The sequence below is a fragment of the Condylura cristata genome, unplaced genomic scaffold, assembly GCF_000260355.1.
Source record: "Condylura cristata isolate star-nosed mole 26May11 unplaced genomic scaffold, ConCri1.0 scaffold00008, whole genome shotgun sequence".
Classification (NCBI taxonomy): Eukaryota; Metazoa; Chordata; class Mammalia; order Eulipotyphla; family Talpidae; genus Condylura; species Condylura cristata.
In genome coordinates, this window is record NW_004567109.1 from 27996413 (window position 1) to 28015808 (window position 19396).

General features: G+C 34.6%; 1 protein-coding gene across 1 annotated transcript in view; it reads right to left on the bottom strand.

Annotated features, from left to right (window-relative positions):
• The window catches only part of FAF1 (Fas (TNFRSF6) associated factor 1), a 305387-nt gene that overhangs the window by 245324 nt on the left and 40667 nt on the right, over positions 1-19396 (bottom strand). Inside the window, exon 3 of the mRNA XM_004678989.2 lies at positions 1509-1555. Within this exon, the coding sequence (XP_004679046.1) occupies positions 1509-1555 (47 nt within the window). The remainder of the gene's footprint in view (positions 1-1508; positions 1556-19396) is intronic.

Here is a 19396-nt window from a genome sequence, read left to right on the forward strand (position 1 = left end):
TTTTTTCTTTTTTTATAAATATATATATATATTAAACAATATGTATCACCTACTATGGGAAACATGGGACGTTTCCAGGGAAGAAGGAATTTCTACAGTTCACCCATAGCAAATACTATTAATTGCAGCATATATCCGATATGTACTCAGAACATAGCAGCTGAATCCACAAGGGTTTAGCAAGCAAAAATTTTGGCACCAAAAGTGGAATAACATTTACTTAAGAATGAAACTAGAGCCATATTTAGCATTTTAAAACTTTCTAAACCAAGAAAAAAAGATGATCATGAAGGAAATTCCTATAATCATCTTTTAATTCACTTTCTAGATAAACTTGAAATGCTTTCAATGAACACACAAAAAAAAATGAGCAAAAAAATGCTGGTGCTGACTCTAGAAATCAGTCATATTTATTTTGGTTGAAGGTTTTTCTAAAAAAGGGTAGGGAATAGGTGTGTTTATTATGGCCCTTATTCAATAACTATTAATCACTAAGGATGGAACAGGTACCAAACAGATTTTTGCTGCCTTCAAAAAATATTTTTAAAAAAAAAACACTGTTCATATAAAATACAGCACATTTTGCAGTTCATGGTGAATTTTCTGATGTTTTTGCAAGTGTATGTTTCTTCCTTTCTAAAAAAATCTCATTTCTAGCCTGCTGTTTCTGTTTGCTTCATGTACACTTAGCAGATCATGCTTCAGTGACTTAGAAATCCCAACCACCAAAATTCTGCCAAAGTTTGAATTGAAAGGAAAAAGTGAGGGAAAATCAAGTAATTAAACTACTCTTGGAAAGGAAACTAGTTATACCTCCTCTAACTTTATGGTATGTTCTTTTGAATCCAGAACAAGAGCTTTCAATTCTCAGGAGAGTAAAGTTATGATTTTTTTTTTAAAAAAGGAATTGTTTTGGACTGTTGTAAGTTCTTTGGCGTCATCTTCCACTTTACCTTCTGGCAATACCACAAACCCACAAAGACTGCTATTCCATATGTTAACAGTGAATTCTTCAGGTAAAACAGTCCAGTGCTTTGGGAAATTTCATTATTAAGGACTTATTCAAATTGTTGCAAGTTATCATATATTTACTTTAGAAACCAAAGTGGGAGGGGGGGACAAAAAACAGTAATGGAGATAAAGCCTAGATAGTTAGATGATAACCATGTTTGAGGGTTACTGAACTATGTCTCATTTTCTCACTTCAATGGTTTAAAGGATTCAGTTCTACTATCCTAAGAATTTGAAGATGACTTTGGAGAGCATTCTTAAAAATGAATTAAAACCACCTTTATATAAATGATATTATCCAATAAGAAATAAAATTATGCAGTAGAAATCAAAGAATATAGCAAACACAATTAAAGAAAACATCTAAAGAAAAGTACTATATTAATAAACTTACATACCAAAGATCAAATACTTTTCAAAAAGTGAAACAAAAAAATAACAACTGCCTTTTTGCTTTACTGTATTCTTATCTTAACATTAAGCACCTTATAACATACCTTTGTAGAATGCCATTCTCCTGGGGTATTACACCATTGATAGCTGCCTATAAATAAAAAAGAGAAGACCATTAAAAAAACAGAAAAATACTGAAAGTGGGAAATTTCCTTACAGAAAATATGTCTGCAATTGGTCTCAAAGTTAACAAACCATAGTTACTGAGAAATAGCACAAGTTCACATGAAAAGAGTAGTTTTGAAGGCTTCTAAGCAAGCTATTACATCCTGTACTATATGGGTAGTTCATGGAATAAAGAGTCTCTGGAGGAAAAAACAGACCTTTCCAACTTTGCCATTGCATTATAATAACTTCTTTATTCCCCTTCCTCATTCCCATCAAAATGAAGAAGAAAAAAAAACTACATGTCGATGTTTTATCAGCTGCCAGAGTTTGTGTATCTCGTGCAACTTTAATTTAAATATTTGTCAGAGGTGGGTCTAGTTAATTTACAATATGGTGCTGCTGAATGTAAAGGATGCTCACCATGAAATTTGAGAACTGTAATGCTCTACTGGAAAATAAAAAAAGAAATTGATACATTAAGAGAGACAGTGGCTAACCATAACTCTGGAAACTCGTAAGTTCTTTTTAGTCAAGCAAACACTAAAATTGGTTTCAAAAATACAACTTCAATAGAAGTATCTTTGCTTAATTATTCTCTTTCTGTTAATAGCATTGGTTACACATACAAATATCTCCTTTCTTAAAAAAAATAGGAAATGGTAAAAGAATGTTTTATGATTTTAGTATATAAGAAAATACTAGCACTGTAAAGATTTTGTCCAACTTTCACTAAGAAAGACCAAGGTACAAAGAAAAGAATATGAAGGGGCCTTCCCTGGTGGTGAAAGGGGTTAAAGAACAGCTGGCTGCAGCTGTCTCAGCACAAGTTTGATGCCCCACCAGGCGGGTGACCCACATGGCATGGCAGACCTCTCCTGGCCTGCCCACTACTCAGCAGTGTACTTCGTTGATCTGCCTGTTCTCTTCACTCCTGTACTTCTGGCCTGTACCCCAGTTCTGTTTGCATAAATAAATAAATATTTTTTAAAAAAGAAAAGAATAAAGGATTAATGAAGTCCAAAGTTTGAATCTACAGCTCCTTTTTACTAAGTTAATGATTTAATATAGACAATATGGTTTATTAAATCATTACTCTCCTTGAGTCTCAGTTTCTTCATCTATGTAGTGAATTAATGAACTTCAGTCAAAATTAGCTGAATATTCTGTTATTCAAAGGCATCAAATTGATGCCTTTGAAGCTATTACATCAGTTTGGAATGCCCTTTCTCCCATTCTTCATTAGCTTAAGTCTTAATCATTATAAGTGAAGCTTCTGTTAAATGTACTTTAAAAAAAAACCTCAATCCCTCTGTGATCGATCCCTCATCTAAGTAGGTTTACTATCACATAGAACTGTACTAATAGTTCTAGTAATTGATAATTACTTTTTTACCATTTAGTTGTTTTGTCTGTCTTTCTCATTAGAAGAGACAATACCAATTTTCTTCAACATTTTATCTCTACTGCTTCACACATAAAAGGCACATTAAAAATTATTCGTTGAATGATGCTAGAGGAGTACAAAGAAAAACCACATTGCCAAGACTTGAGAAGACTTAAAGAAAGCTTGCTGATTGAAATAATGTTTCAGCTAAGACTAGGGATAAGAGAAAAGTATCAAGACTGGGGAGGTGGAATTTTCCCATCAATTCTATTTTGAATATGCTAACTTTTGAGGCAACAGGGGGATAGCATTTTTTCATTTAACAAATATATATTAATTGCCAACTATGTGTCAGCACTGTCTTAGACTATGAAGACTGACTGACACACATAATACAACTGCTTACTAGCAGGAACAAAATGTATTCAACAATTAATTTGACAATGAGAAGTTCAGACTATCCAAATGTAAACCAAAATTATCAAATGGAAAGTCACATTGATTATACAAAATACCCTATCTATTCCACCAGCTCAAAGTCTGTCATTAAGTACACTGACAAGACATGTTCCTTCCAGAAAGGTTGAAACAATTGCAAATATGAGAAATACCATGAGATCACAAAAGAAGAAATGCCTACTTCTCCCTACTAGAAGTCAAGACCAAGATTTAAATCATTTCCAAGAAGATTTAACTGACTTTTACCATCTTTTTATCAATAATTTCATTCACTCATTCTACTACTAACTCATCCAATATTTAATTAGTGACCTAGAACTATTCTGAGTACTGAAAAGAAACAGTTGGAAACGAGAGAGAATCATCAGAATCATCATCTGCTTGTATTTTTGTGCTCAGTAGAGCCAGTGTGAAGTTCTAAAAGTGTCCATTATCCTACAAGCTGCAAATTGTGAAATATTCACCTTTGACCTTGTATGGGGAAAAAAAACACTCCTATGTATCTCCTCTACTTTCAATACTCTACTACAATATTACTTCACACCCAACACTAGATGTATGTGTTTCCTACATATCAAGCAATTCTGCAAATTCAGCTACATGTCCAACATGTAGCTGACACTAAATCTAGTTAGGATCTAGTTAGGATCAGGCAGGTTAAGGACTCATTGGACATGTAGCTGACACTAAATCTAGTTAGGATCTAGTTAGGATCAGGCAAGTTAAGGACTCAGTCCCACAAGACTGCTACCACTTCAGAAGCTAGTCTCAAGCCCAGGTTATTACCTGTGCTTCTGATCAACATATTATAAATCAGAGATCCCCATAACCCTCTCTTGCAATTGATTGATTTCCTAGGACAACTCACAGAACTCATGAAAACATTTTACTTAATAGAATACCAACTTATTATGAAGGCTATAACTCAAAAATAGCCAGACAGAAGAGATACAAGCAAAGTATGGGAAAGGCATGAAGCTTCCATCTTCTCTCTATCTGGCTGCATCTCTACGTGTCCACTAATCCAAAAGCCCCCTGAACCCACGTTATTGGGTTTTTACTAGGTTTCATTATGTATGCATGATCCTCATCAATTCAATCATCAGTCCCTCCATCTTTCCTGAAGGATAGGAGATAAGAACTGAAAATTGCAACCTTCTAGTTTCAGTCTTTCTCAAGACCAGTCCCTGCCCTAAAGCTATTCAGGAGCCCAAGGGTACATCATCCAGGAAATTTCAAGGGATTTAGAAGCTCCGTGTCAGGAGTCAGGGTCAAAAGATGCTACTAGTGCTCTTATCACTTAGCAAATTACAAGGTTTTTCCAACAAACAGAGGCAGACAAACAAATGTTTTTTGTAATATTTCAAAGCCTCCATTAGTGTTATATTAATCAAATGAGCTATAAAAAGAGTTCTACTTGGTATTAAAATTTACCCAGTTAAAGAGGTGGTAGGCCAAAGAAATAAGAAGTAAGCTTAATTTTTCACATTAAATTGGAGAGTTGCAAACACTGAGATTGTGGTTGGAAATAATGAAACTTCAAAAAAGATGCTTAATACCATTTTATCTTCTTTCTAAGCAAAAACGAAAATAACTTTTCATAAATAATTTTTATTTCCAATAATATATTTAAATTCTTGTTTTTCTTCAAATATCTGGTTTTCAAACATTTCGAACACTATGATATCCTTCTCTAAACGAACCACAAATATTCTATCATATATTCCAAGATTCTTTCCTCCATTTACCCTGGACTGCAATAGAGGAATATATATAAAGGCAAAAGAATAGAAATAATGTGAATATCAAGAGAAAAGTTGGGAAGAAATTATGATACTTTAGTTAACCAAGCATTAAAGCAGGGTTCTTCTAGGAATAACAGAGTTGAATAAAAGCATTCAAAGAGGGATTTATTTATTTTTTTAGTGTACAAAAGTATGAATCTACTTAGCCTATTCAGGAAACTGAAAATATTTTTGTGTGGCTTTAGCAAATGTTTGAGTCAGGAAGTAGTCTAGGCTGGTTGGAAAGATATGTAAGAGTCAGATTATGAAAGGCAGCATAAAGACATAAAAAGTTTCATTTAACCTGAAGATACTGGGAAGGCAATGCTACAACTCCAATTTTGTCCTTTATGAACCTCATTTGGCAGCACCGCAAGATATGAATAGAAAAAGAAAATTGTTGAGAATGATGCCCAAGCTCAATCCAATCTATAAAGAATTTTTTATTCTACCTCCAAAATCTAGAATGTGATCAACCTTCTTTACTATCACCCTAATTTAAACCAATGTCTTTCTTCTCTATTACTGTATCGATAATCTCCAAACTTTTAATAGTCTCCTTTCTTCCTTCCATTCTTGCTCCACACACTCACTGCCTATTCAACAGCAGTCAGTATGATGCTTATAAATGGCAAATCAAATATAACCAGTTCCTACTCAAAATACTAATACTTTTACACACCATCAGAATAAAATCTGATATTTTTGTCTCTAGTTCCCTCACTGACAGCATGCACTAACCCTGATTTCAGTTACTCTAGCTGCCGTGGTTTGTTTAAAATTTCTAGAATAAGCCAAGCTTGTTTCCACCTTAAACCATTCATACTTACTTCTCACTCCACCTATAATGCTTTTCCTTTACCTGTCTAACTCTCTCACTTCAGTCAAGTTTCTACTGAAAGGTCATTTCAGAGAAGCCTATACTACCCTATCTAAAAGAAATCCCCATGCCATTTTAAAAATTATGTATTTATTTGCCTCTTTGTAACCTGTCTTCTCTCACCAGAATGTAAGCTCCAAATGACTTTCATTTTATTCACTAACATATTCTCAGCACCAACAATATAGGCTGGTACTTAGGTGAGATCAGCTAACAAATATAAGTAAAACATGAATTAATAAATGCTATAAACCCGAGAGCATGAATAAAGAAATAGGCTTTAAAAGACAGGGATGGGGCCCTTCCTGGTGGCGCGGCGGGTTAAAGCACTGCACTAAGAAGCTTAAGCCACTAACGCCGCGTGAGTTCGATCCCTGCCTGCCCCGGAGGAGATCCACATGGTGAGGCAGACCTCTCCTGACCAGCCGGCTGCTCCCCTCAGCAGTGTACTTTGATCATCTGCCTGTTCTGCTCCCCATTCTGTCTCTGGTGAATCCTCTCACCCTCTGCATCTCTGGTCGGTACCCCAGTTCTGTATGAATAAATAAATAAATCTTTAAAAAAAAAAAAAGACAGGGATGTTTTAGGTTTTCAGCTTTAGATATGCTGACTTTTTTAAGTATACTATGGGATATTTACATAGAGTTGCCCAAAAGTTTATTAAGAATCTAAAATGTGTAAGTTTGAGATACTGAATTCGGAGTCATGAATCATCCACTTAAAAAGAATTTCAGTCCCTCCCTGGTGGCACAATGGGATAAATAGCACTATCAGGCTGTCCTCAGTACTGCAGTGCAAGTTCGATCCAGGACAAAGAGGTGACCTCCATGGTGTGGACCTCTCCTGTATCATGCAGGAGAGGTCTCCTCAGAGTGTGTTTCAATAAATCGCCTGCTCTATTCCCCACTCTCTCTCTGGTGGATGCTCTTACCCCACACTTCTGACCTATACCCCAGTTATTGTACGCATAAATAATCAAATCTTTAAAAAACAAAATTGGGGGAAATAGAACTACCAGATAAGCTTAACAGCCTTACTTTGAGATACATGTTCAAATAACTGAAAGCAAGTTCTCAAAAAGATATTTGTGTTCTAATATTCACAGTCACACTATTTATAACAACCAAGACACTTAAGCAACCCCAAGTGGCTATCGATGATAATAAAGGTGTGCTATATACATACAATGGAATCTTATTTAGCTTAAAAGGAAGAAAATTCTATTACAGGCCACAACATGAAAAATACTGGTGATATTATGCTAATGCTAAGTGATAAATACAAGTAAAAAATTCAAAGTACTATAGGATTCCACTTACATGAGATACCTAGAGACTGGATGGAGGCACAGGCTCAGGGAAGCAGAAAGTAGAGTTGTAAAGTGTACAGAGTTTCAATTTTGCAAGATAAAAAGTTCTAGAGATCTGCACATAATAATGTGAATATTTAACACTAAAACTCTATAATTTCTAAAATGATTAAGATGACATATTTTATATTATGTGCCAATTTTTAGTATTTGCAATTCATAGGAGTAAATTTAATTTACCCAAAATGAGAACAGTTAAGTACAAAGAAAAGGTCTCATTATGGAGTTTTTAGAATGCCTACATATAAGGAGTATGAAGGAAAGTAAAAACTAGTTTAAATAGAGAAAAATATAAGATAGATATAGATATAGACATATATATATATATATATACTTATATATATATATATGAATCTGGGCATCAAAAGCAAACCTGAGTTACATATATTCATTACCAAATTGCTAACACAACATTGACATTATGGAATTCACCAGGTATGACAATCTATTGCTACAAATAGAAAAAAATAAATAAAAAGGACATGAAAACACTGATTTTATATATTTGTATATCTTCGTTCTTAAGCAAAACCAAAAAAAAAAACCTAAATAATAATTCATATTCAATATTTAGAGTATTTAGTTCTCTGAGACCTGTGATCTACTTTAATTCAAATAGGTCAATTATGGGACAGTTTATATTCTGTAGTCTAACCATCCCCATTTTCAAATATTGGGTCTTTCATATACTATTTCCCATGTGATTCTGCTCATGTTAACTTGACTAAGATTTAGTTTCCTCCTGTGTCAAATGAAGATAATACCAACTTGTTTCACCAGCTGTTATGAGAATTACATGAGAAAAAAAGAACTCTGCAAATTCTAGCCACAATAATCATCTATCAGTATTGTTACAGTTTTTGTTTAACTTTTTTTTTGTGCTATATTCCAATGATGCATAAATGCCTACCTTAAGATGGTACACTGAAAATAAACTGACATTCTGCTCCCAATGATTCAAATTCAGATTGTTTAGAATGGGGGTCAAGAGAAAAATAATTTTTCCACAAACATTTTAAGTGTTTCTGATACATAGCCAGGTTTGGGAACCAGTATAGATAGCTTCTAACACACAGTATAGAGACCAATATAAAACCTTTTATTTTGCCATTCATTTCTTACTGAATGTATTAGTCTGCCCTAAATTCTTATTTCAGAAGTTGCTCAAAGTCTAAAGCCACAGAGCCTTCATAAGCTCAGGTCATTAAATATACTCATAGTAAGAACTCTTAAGCCAGAGGGCCACTGTATCTCAGCTTCATCATTTACTAGGTGTGTAATCTTGAGAAAGTTACTCAATTTCTCTCTGCCTGAGTTTTTTCATCAATAAAAACTTGTTCATCCAATTTTTATGACTTATTAACATATAATGTACTTAAATGGTATTTGATACATAATAATAAAGATGAACTGCTTTCATTTCAAAGATTATCATACTGAGATTGTTATCCTTTTTGAAATAACAAATGTGTTTTAACCACAAAATTTTGAAAACAAAGAACAGACACTATTTAAAAAATGAAAAATTTCCACTCACAAAACTTAACCTGTTGCAGACAACTTATTTCTGAAGATATTTCTTCTCTTCACTACTTAAGGAATGGCTTACTTAACAGTAATCTCTTAATTAAAATACTCATATCAGTTCTAGATAAGATGGTGAAATCATAGTAGAAAATGAGTAATTTAACAATCTTACAACTAAACTTAAAAACATTCTTATTAACTCTGCTGTTTATTTTTGCAGTAGAAAAGAATTCTAACTGGCAATACTAAAGCAGTTCCTAACAGTCAAATATTTGTTTTTAATAAGCTCTAATTTGATTTTTTTTTTTCAGGGAAAGAAACAGAAAACAATCCAGTTTAAGAAATGTAACAATTCCACAATCTGTTTTTAGTCAAAAACAAAACAAAAAAAGAAAATTTTCAAAGAATTCTTCCAAGTAGAGATAGGTATCAAAATAGACTGGTACTGATCAAATTTAAAGCAATGGAATTGGGCCCTCCCTGGTGGCACAGCAGGTTAAAGCACAGCACTAAGAAGTTAAAGCCACTTCAGCATGGGTTCAATCCCCGCCTGCCCCGGAGGTGACCCACATAGCGTGGCAGACCTCTCCTGACCCGCCCGCTGCTCCCCTCAGCAGTGTACTTTAACCGTCGGTCTATTCTGCTCCCCACTCTGTCTTTGGTGAATCCTCTCACCACCCCTGCACATCTGGCCTGTACCCCCGTTCTGTATGCATAAATAAATAAATCTTTTTTATAAAAATGGAATTAAGGCAGATCTTAAGTCAAATGGTACCTCAGAGACTCACCCCTTCAAATAAATATCAATGGGTGAAAAAAATCAAATAGCAAACTCTGCAAAGAATTGTGTTATACTACAGATAACACAGATAAAGTCCCCAAACTCTGAGAAACCAGGAGAAATAAAACAAGAACGCAACATTAAACAGAATATAGAGCTTTTCTACCTCAATAATGGCAATCTCACTCGTCCTGAGAAATTTCATTAAATATACATATAAAGCATAAGCATGAATAGCAAAAATTATATGACATAGGTAAAGATGACTCATCAACCAGCTATATAGTATCAAAAAGAAACACAGGCCCTCCCTAGTGGCACATCAGGTTGAAGCACAGCACTATGAAGGGATCTGCAGCCACTGCAGCAGCAGTTCGATTCCCAGTCAGGGAGATGGAACCACATGATATGGCAGGCAGACTTCTCCTGTCCCACCCACTGCTCCCCTCAGTAGTGTATTTCAATCAGCCTGCTCTGTTCCTCACATTGTGTCTGGTCAATCCTCTTACTCCCCACACCTGTGGCCTGAACCCCAGTTCTTATATGCATAAAAAGTATTCAAAACACACACATGTGTGTGGCCCCTAAGGGTTAAAACACAACACTATGAAGTGATCCTCAGCCACTGCAGTATGAGTTCGATCTCCCGCTAGGGAGGTGACCTAGGGAGGCTTGTTGCTCCCCTCAGTAGAGTATTTTGCCAACCCACCCGTTCTGTTCCCCATTCAGTCTCTGGCCTCAGTCCCTTGCACCTCTGGCCTATAACACAGTTCTTTTGTACATAAGTAAATAAATCTTTTTTTTTTAAAGAAACATCTAAATTTTAACTCCGGATGTTTGACAATAAAAGGGTGAAAGATGATGTCACTAAAACATACCCAAAGAAAACTGGTATGCCTATATTATTATTAAATAAGAGTCAAACAAAATAAAAAAAATCTAGAGAAAAATAGTAATCACAGCACTATATATATATATAACCACAGTGAAATGATTCTTCTGCCCAAAAGAATATATACCAAAAAAAAAAAAAAAAAGTTGACAAAATTAGCAAGGACTTAGAGCAATAGGAACTCGCATATCCTACCAATGGAATGAACCTGGTACAATCACTTCTGTGAAAGATACTATGGTAGAATCATAATGTGGAAGGCATAATGTAGAGAGATATATTACTACAGAGGGCAATACTGTTACACTAAGGTGAATAATGGAACCAGAACAAGTATAAGTGCATGTTGTTTGGTGGGGCAGAATACACAAATAAGGACTATCCTTTGACAACTTGTTCAAAAAAGTCTGTTTATCTTTTACAGTGTTAACTCCTGAGAAATACTAATACATCCTTACAGGTCTCTCACTGAAGTCCAACTTCAACATTGCTGACACCCATGTTAGCTTCCTCAACACATTCCTCAAGCAGAAAACAGGTATATGTGCCAAGGTAAGCAGGAAACTGAAACAGATGCTCAGGATTTAAGGCTGTCAGAGGCAAAACCAGTCCCCAAATGTTCATTCCTCTTTCAGAGCATTTTGCACTACTGAGTGGATATACGAGGAAGCCAAGCAAAAATCCACAAACCCTTATCTTTTTTTCTCTATTCCACTTGTTTCTTCAAAACCCGGGGAGCTATATTACGTCCAGTAACTGAGCTGCCAATTATGGACAAACCAACAACTAACATTCCAGTTGTTTAAATTTCATAAGCCAGACTGCCTTTGAAAGTGAGTAAAATAAGAAAAATACCAAAACGTTTTACTAAAAGCCATTCCTATTGGAATATTTTTACTCTTACAAGTTAACTTTGGAGGGGTTAGCTTCATTCCAGCATTTTCTCACCCTCTGCACCTCTGGTCTGTATCCCAGTTCTTGTATGTATAAATAAATAAATCTTTAAAAAATAAACAATACTTTTTAAACTGTCAAAGCAACCAAATAAATTTTAGTATGTATTAGAAAAATACAGCAGAGTCTAAAGGTGACATTTCAAGTTCTAGAGCAAACAGGGCTTATAAAAATATGTTTCTTGTTAAATGTAATTAACAACTGGTTCATTGAAGAAAAATACACAGTAACAGACCCACATAAACAACACATCAATGACAGGAGAAGTATATGTGCACTTTTGATTTGATCTCATAGTAAAGATGCCCTATCTAAGCATACTAACAAAGAAAAAAAATTAATTCAATAGATTTGATGATTAAAAAAAGAAAATGATTAAAATTTAAACAAAGTAAAATGGCAAAATAAGGTGAAAATAGGTGCATATTTATGATTATTTTTGTAAGACCTTATCTTTAATAGCTATAGAAATACACAAAAATAAATTTAAATAATGAAAAACTGAACAAATGAACTGTCACAAGGGCATAAATATAAATGACCAATGCAAAATATAGAAGGGAAACATCAAACCAGAGAACTAAAAATTAAAACAAGATTACAAGCTTTTTATCAGACTGATAAAACATTAACTATACATATGGAAGTAAATATACACACATATGTGTATATGGAAAAAATTTAGTGTTGCTAAAGACACAATAAAAGGATTTTCTTATATAGCGTTGCTGGGATAATAAATAAATACAACCTTTCTTAAGTTTAATTTGCTATAGTTATCAAGGGCATTTAAAAGGATCAGGAAGGGAGAGCCCTTTAAACCAACAACTCTATCCTTATATATCTCATTTTAAAAATAATTAGGGATTTTTAAAATAATTTTTCTATAAGTATATTCTATGTAGTGTTTCTATTTTTTTTAAAGATTTATTTATTTATGCATACAGAATCGGGGTACAGGCCATAGGTGCAAGGGAAGTGAGACAGAGATAGAGAGGGGTGCAGAACAGAGAGATCTACGAAGTACAGTGCTGAGGGGAGCAGTGGGGTGGGTCAGGAGAGGTCTGCCAGCTATATGGATTGCCTCCAGCGCTGGGATCGAACTCATGCTGAAGTGGCATTAGCTTTTTTTTTTTTTTTTTAAGATTTATTTATTTAATCATATAGAACTGGGGTACCAGCCAGAGGTGCAAGGGCAGTGACAGGATTCACCAGAGACAGAGTGGGGAGCAGAACAGGCAGATCAATGAAGTACACTGCTGAGAGAACAGTGGGAGGGTCAGGAGAGGTTTGCCAGGACAAGCTTCTTAGTGCTGTGTTTTAACCCACTGCGCCACCAGGGAGGGATCAGGTACTAGTTTTTTTAATGTGCTCAGAGCACCAAGAACTCTGTATTGCAAGAAACAGAATCTTTAAAAAAAAAAAAAAAAAGAAAGAATATACATTTATTAGCCTGCTGTAAGCTTAATGACTACACATATTTTTGTTGGCACTGTTCAAGAAATACAGACAGAAGAAAAAATTCCTTTTTGAAGTAATTAAATTCCTACTGTTTTTTAAAAGATTTATTTTTATTACTTATGCATATGAGAACTAGAGAATAAGCCAGAGGTGAAGGGGGTGAGAGGATTTACCAGGACAGAGTGGGGAGTAAAACAGGTATATCTACTGTAATACCTGCTGAGGGAGCAGTGGGGCTTCAGAAGAGGTCTGGTGTGCCATGTGGATCTGCTTCTTAGCTGCAGTGGCTACCAACTGCTTGATAGTACTGAGACTTAACTAGTAAGGCCCACCTACTATTTTTATAAACAAAAAACAATTGCCTACTTAAGATACACATTTGTTTATAATGCATTAGTTTAAAATGATGACATCAATATCGAACAAATGGCCACTATAGGATGGTTGTTTACAAGTTTCAAGTTCACATAATCCCAAAAACTTAAAAGATGCAATTTTTGGTATGTGAGGAAGCTTGATATTTATAGACTTTAGACTAATTTCATATTTATAAGTTAATTTATCTCCAGGTATTTTATTCAACTAGAGTTACCTAAAACAATGATCAGTGATGGCCTAATAATAGAAAAGATGCCAACAAATGTTAAGCACAGAAGAAATGGCCTAAATCTTGTTAATCAAATTTTGATAATCCCAATATCTTATGTTTTTACAGGAGGGTGAGCGGGCTGTCCTAAGGATACTTGTGATCTATCAAGTGTTCCAAGTTACTATTGCTGAACGGCTATAAACCTGTTTAGCCTCAATATGAATATGATCATTGAACAAAACTAAAAGAGTGGAAAAAATCTAAACATGTCTTGCTAAAAAGAAGTACATTACAAGTCATATTCTACTCTAGCTATCCCAAGATAATACACAAAGGAGAAAAAGAAAAGAAGGAACTTTTTTTAAAAGGCCTGTTAAAATTAATGAAAAAAGCCTAGATCCTGACTCCTTATACTTCAACACATTAAAAAAATCCATTGTTCTAAGGCACAGTATAACATTTCTGAAAATTTAATTGATTTTAAATAAAAGTATTGTTTAATGAGGAAAAAATCTTTTCAAAAATGCTAATGGATCAACCGAATGTCTATTGGTAGAAAAAATATAAACTCAGACAAATAAAAGTAACTCAAAATAGATAATAAAAGCTAAAACTATAAAAAAAAACTTGCAGAAAAATATAGGAGAAAATCTTTGAGACCATGTTTCAGACAAGGATTTTTTCACTAACACACAAACACATGAACAATAAAATACTTCATAAATCAAAATTAAAGTGCTCTTTCCAAATATACCCCATGAGGAAAATGAAAAGGCAAACTATAAACTGGAAGTCTGTTTCTTTGACTAGCAAAGAATAAAAGATGTGAAGTTTCTGAAAAGCAACATTTTGAACTAGCACTTGAAATAGCTAATAAGAGATGAATATTTGGAAAGAATGAAAATTTAGATAATACATGATTTTAAAAAGAAAATACCAGACATGAGGCATAAAATTTTAAGGAGATCAGTCAAAAGTATGGCAGGTATAAATTTATTCTGAAATTTCATTTTAACAGTTTCTGCTTTCTTTCTACCAAAACTTCATAGCAGCTGCTAAGCAATATCTGGCTAAGAGCAGAACTGTTGTACTTCCTGACTAACTAGGAACGCTGGATCATTACACTTCCAGACTAAAAGATTTGGACTGTACATTTCCTGACTGACTAAGAATGCAAGGCCTCATTGTACTTTCTTAGCTTATTTGGAATGCTGAATTACACTTCAGTTACTGATTGAAAATATAAAATCCTGTTATACTTTCTTGAAGTGTATTGTCTTCTCACTCACTCTAAGGTGAAAACAGGAGTACTGGGTCCCAATATATTAAATGCACTGAGCCTCACTGAACCCTTTCACAATGAACTAATCAGGACCAATACTTCCATTCTCATGTAAAGTCCTGTATTTTGAGCTCCCAGAAGAATGCAAATGGTAAAAGACAGGTGGTTAGGCAGGAAAAAAAAAAAACTTTTCACTTTTCACAAAACAAGTGTAGTGAAAACTGTATGTCCATGGTTATACACTCAGACGTAATTATGTCACATTCTCCTGCTAAAGCTGACATAATCCCATAAGCCTTAATACACGTTTTCAAGCAGACACTAATCAATTACCTTTGTACAAAGTGAAGAAAATAAAAACTTAACAGAATCGGTTTATGTGTTAAACTGTTTGCCAACTCTAGTACAGTAGAATCGAAATCTGGTGTCAGAAGATCTATGCTTCCAGTTTTGGTCCTAAGGATGTATTTATATAATGCACACCCAAAAAACCTAGTCAGGAAAAATGTATACTCAGGATATAAAAAACAGCGTAAAAATAGCAAAATTCTGTGTGTGTGTGTGCACGTGCCACGCGCACGTGAAGAATCTCCCAAATCAGGTTATTAAAGGATATGAGATAAGGGGTGGGAAAGAGGCATGTTTGAAATTAAAATAAAAATAGAGGTAGCTGTGACTGATAATAAATGATTAGTTAAGATTACAGTGGGGTGCCAGGGGCAGGATAAATGTTTGACAGGCTGGAAAAAAAAGCAAGGTTTGAAGTGTAAAGAGAAAGCACTCAAAGTTGAATCTAATAAGAGAAAACTGGATGAATTGAATTCAGGTAGCTGAATTCAACAGTAACTGCCTACCTACCATCCAGTATTTCCATCCATGTCAGCTATCAATTTACTGACTCTTCAACTCAACTTCAATTATATTCTAAGAATTATTTACAAAAATAATTCCCTTAATTATCTTTTTAAAAAAATGAACACAATGCTAAGTTTTTTCTCAGTACAATGCATTGGAAGGACACTGGAGAGGAAAAAGGGGTCTCCTGCAGTTTCTTGCTATGGTGTAAAGGTTAGCCCAATAGTAGTGTGGACATCCAGTGAAATCCTGTCACTTTCATGGGCAATGAACATGATTCTTCTACAACTTCACAGTTATGGAAAAATGAAAATCTAACCATGGAACTCTCAATATGGAAGTCAGTGTTTAAAGGTCTACTGTCCAACCAGTATCCTGACTTCTTCAAGTCCTGTGGCCAGAGGTTCACAATATATATCTTCCACCCTCTATAGCCTACCTGTGACCACAAGGGTCCCAAGTCCAGGCAAGCCCACACAGCACATGACCACTGGTAGCTGATTTGCTCACCTAATTCATATTTGAGGATGCCAAAAACTTGTCCAGCATAACTGAAACCTATTCCAGCCTGGCTAAATAGTGAATTTCTCTTCTATTCAGTTGATTGAATTACTTCTCCAACAAGATCTGAATTCCTTCTAACTTTGTCCTTCTTTTTGGTACTCTGTATTAGCCCTAGTATATAATATAGAGTTTTCTCCATCTTGCACTTATAGTTAATAAGTCATTATATTAAAATTCTGTATGCATTCCTTTATCCTGACTGGATCCAGACAACAGCATGCAAAGCAATACTAAACAACAAGAGAACAATAAACAAGAGAAGAGAATACTCAAAGTTTAAAAGAAAAATTATCAAAACCCAATGTACTCCCATGACCCTGGTCAATCTCTAACCCACCACTAAAAACCTGGAAATATAGAAGAAGGAAGGTAGAGAATACTAAAGTCTAAGTCCAATCTGTCTAAAAACATAAAGAGCAGGCCCTCCCTGGTGGCACAAAGGGTTAGGAGGTGACACTGCAAGCTAACCGCAGCCACTTCAGTGCAAGATCATACCTGGCCCCCAAGGTTATCCACATGGCACGGCAGACCTCTCCTGACCCACCCGCTGTTCCCCTCAGCAGTGTACGTCGTCAATCTGCCTGTTCTGCTCCCCACTCTGTCTCTGGCTTGTACCCCAGTTCTGTATGCATAAATACATAGATAAATAAATAAATAAATCTAAAAAAAAAACTAAAGAGTGTATGATAGAAAGATTATAGGAAAAGGGCTTCAGTGAAACCACAATTAAAAGTAGCAGGCATGACTTAAAGGAGCAGTTTAAGAAACACAGCTTCTATAGAAAGTAAAAATAAGCAACTGAGAGGTTCCCTTTGGTAATCCATGACAAAGGAAGTAACAAGTAAAATGGATTTAGGTCTTATAAGACAAAAGAAAACTATAAAATCAAAGCACCCCTTACTTCTAATGTCCCCTCCCCACGAACAGTGCCCCAAGGCAAACTGCTCAAAAACTGATTCAAATATCTGAAGTCTGCTAAATTGACAGAAGAGGGCGCCATTAAATAAAAATCTAACAAATCACACCATTACCATAACAATGAACACACACATACACATATGAGCAAATATATGAGCCGTCACAAAAAAGAAGACAGCAAATTTTCATACATAACTACTGACAAAATTCCTCCCAAGAACTATGGGTGCTACATATGAGGAATGAAACCAATTACTGTATAAAATGAACAATGATGTAAAAAAAATTTTTTTTAAATGTCAAGTGTAGAACTGTAAAAAAAAATTTCCTCCCATAAAACCACCATGAGGCAGAATAAAAATTGTAAATGTTCAAAGAGTATATTTAAATACACTAAATAAGCACTTAAAAAAACCCACCATAACCCAGAAAATTAAAAATATCATAAACAACAACACAAAAAGGCAGGGAGGAATGAACGAAAGTTGATGATACTCAAGGAAAAGACAAAATTTTTCAGAAATGAATAAATCACAAGGTGCTAAAGGAAAAACAAAAGGCAGTAAAATTTAATGAGGGGTATTGAGAAAAGCAGGGAAAAAAATCAAGAGAATGAAAATAACAATGAAAAAACAAAAAGGAATCAGTGTGACAAGTCACAATTAAAATTAAGGTACTGTCCTTATGAATAAGTATAAATGAAATAACATAGTAAACTACTTCATGAAGGTAAAATTTCATGGAAGATATACACAAAGCATGATTTCTAAGTATTATTTAAAAGCAGATTTTTATTTTTTTTTAAGATTTATATATTTATTCATACAGGACTGGAGTACAGGCCAGAGGTGCAGGTCACATGGTGCAACAGACCTCTCCTGTCATGCCCACTGCTCCCCAAAGCAGATTTTTAAAAACACAGAAATATACTAACATAGGGCACTCTTTTATAATAAGACAAATCAAGTAGACAAAATATGAAATGTGGTAAAGATTTTATGGATATATATTCAATTTTACATTCTGATAATGAATAACATAGCTCCTCTCAAAAGCCAATGACTCACACACAAAACTCAATCACGTCAAATCACCAAAAAAAATTTCCATAAAACAGAAATGTTATCAACAATACCCTTAAGATCATGACTTTTCTGAAACACACTGGAATGCTAAGATCATAGGACAAACAACTGGTCCAAAATCTAAAAAGTACTTGTAAAGAGAGGCTGGCTAACTAGGATAAGAATTGTACTAGGGTGACAGGCAAATTGACAGAGACTAGTAGTGCACTGATAAGAAAGAGTTAGGTATATGCAGGGAGCCTGCCAATTCTTGCAGTTTTTTTCTCATGAACACCAACAAGTGTTCACATGAGGAAAAAAGGCCAGGTTACTGAGAAAGTATCTAGTAAGATGTAGAACAAAACAAAATGAACAGCAGACACTGTAGATGGGGCACAAATTCTGCCAGGACACTACCATCTCCCTCACAAGAGAAAGCCTTAATCTAAGGAGAGAAAGGTAAAGGAAATTGTCACCTTATGGCTCTGCTGATATCCACAGCAAACAGAAAAAAGGGGAGATGTCCTTCATGCAGGAAGGGCAGGAAAACATGTTAGACTTAGAAGACTGAAGTAGTATCTGAACTGCAAAGTAAGAAGTAACTTTCAAGAGACACAGCTGCGCTGCAACATAGCTTAAAGCGGAAAAATTTCAAAACCAAGGATAGGAAAACATTTTTTTTAATCTCTCAAAAAGTAATCTATAGCAACCAGTCAACACCTGAAAAACAGATTTCATGATTTTGGAGACTTTACTGTACTGAGCAAAAGGCACAGGATAAATCTCAAGCCCAACCCAATTCAAAATTAGATCAGCTTAAACAGCTGCACTTAAGTCTTGGCATAAAGAAAAGCATGTCTATTTCCAACTAGAAAAATTACTTACCTTAGCCTCTACTATCCTACACAAAATAGCCATCTTTCAACAAAAATTTAAAAAGTTGAGGAAAAACACATTTGCAAGTGACAATCATTAGAAATAGACTTGGGTAGTATACAGATATAAAAATTGATAGGAAATTTTAAAGACTTTTATTAATAACTTTTGATTAAAGGCTCTAA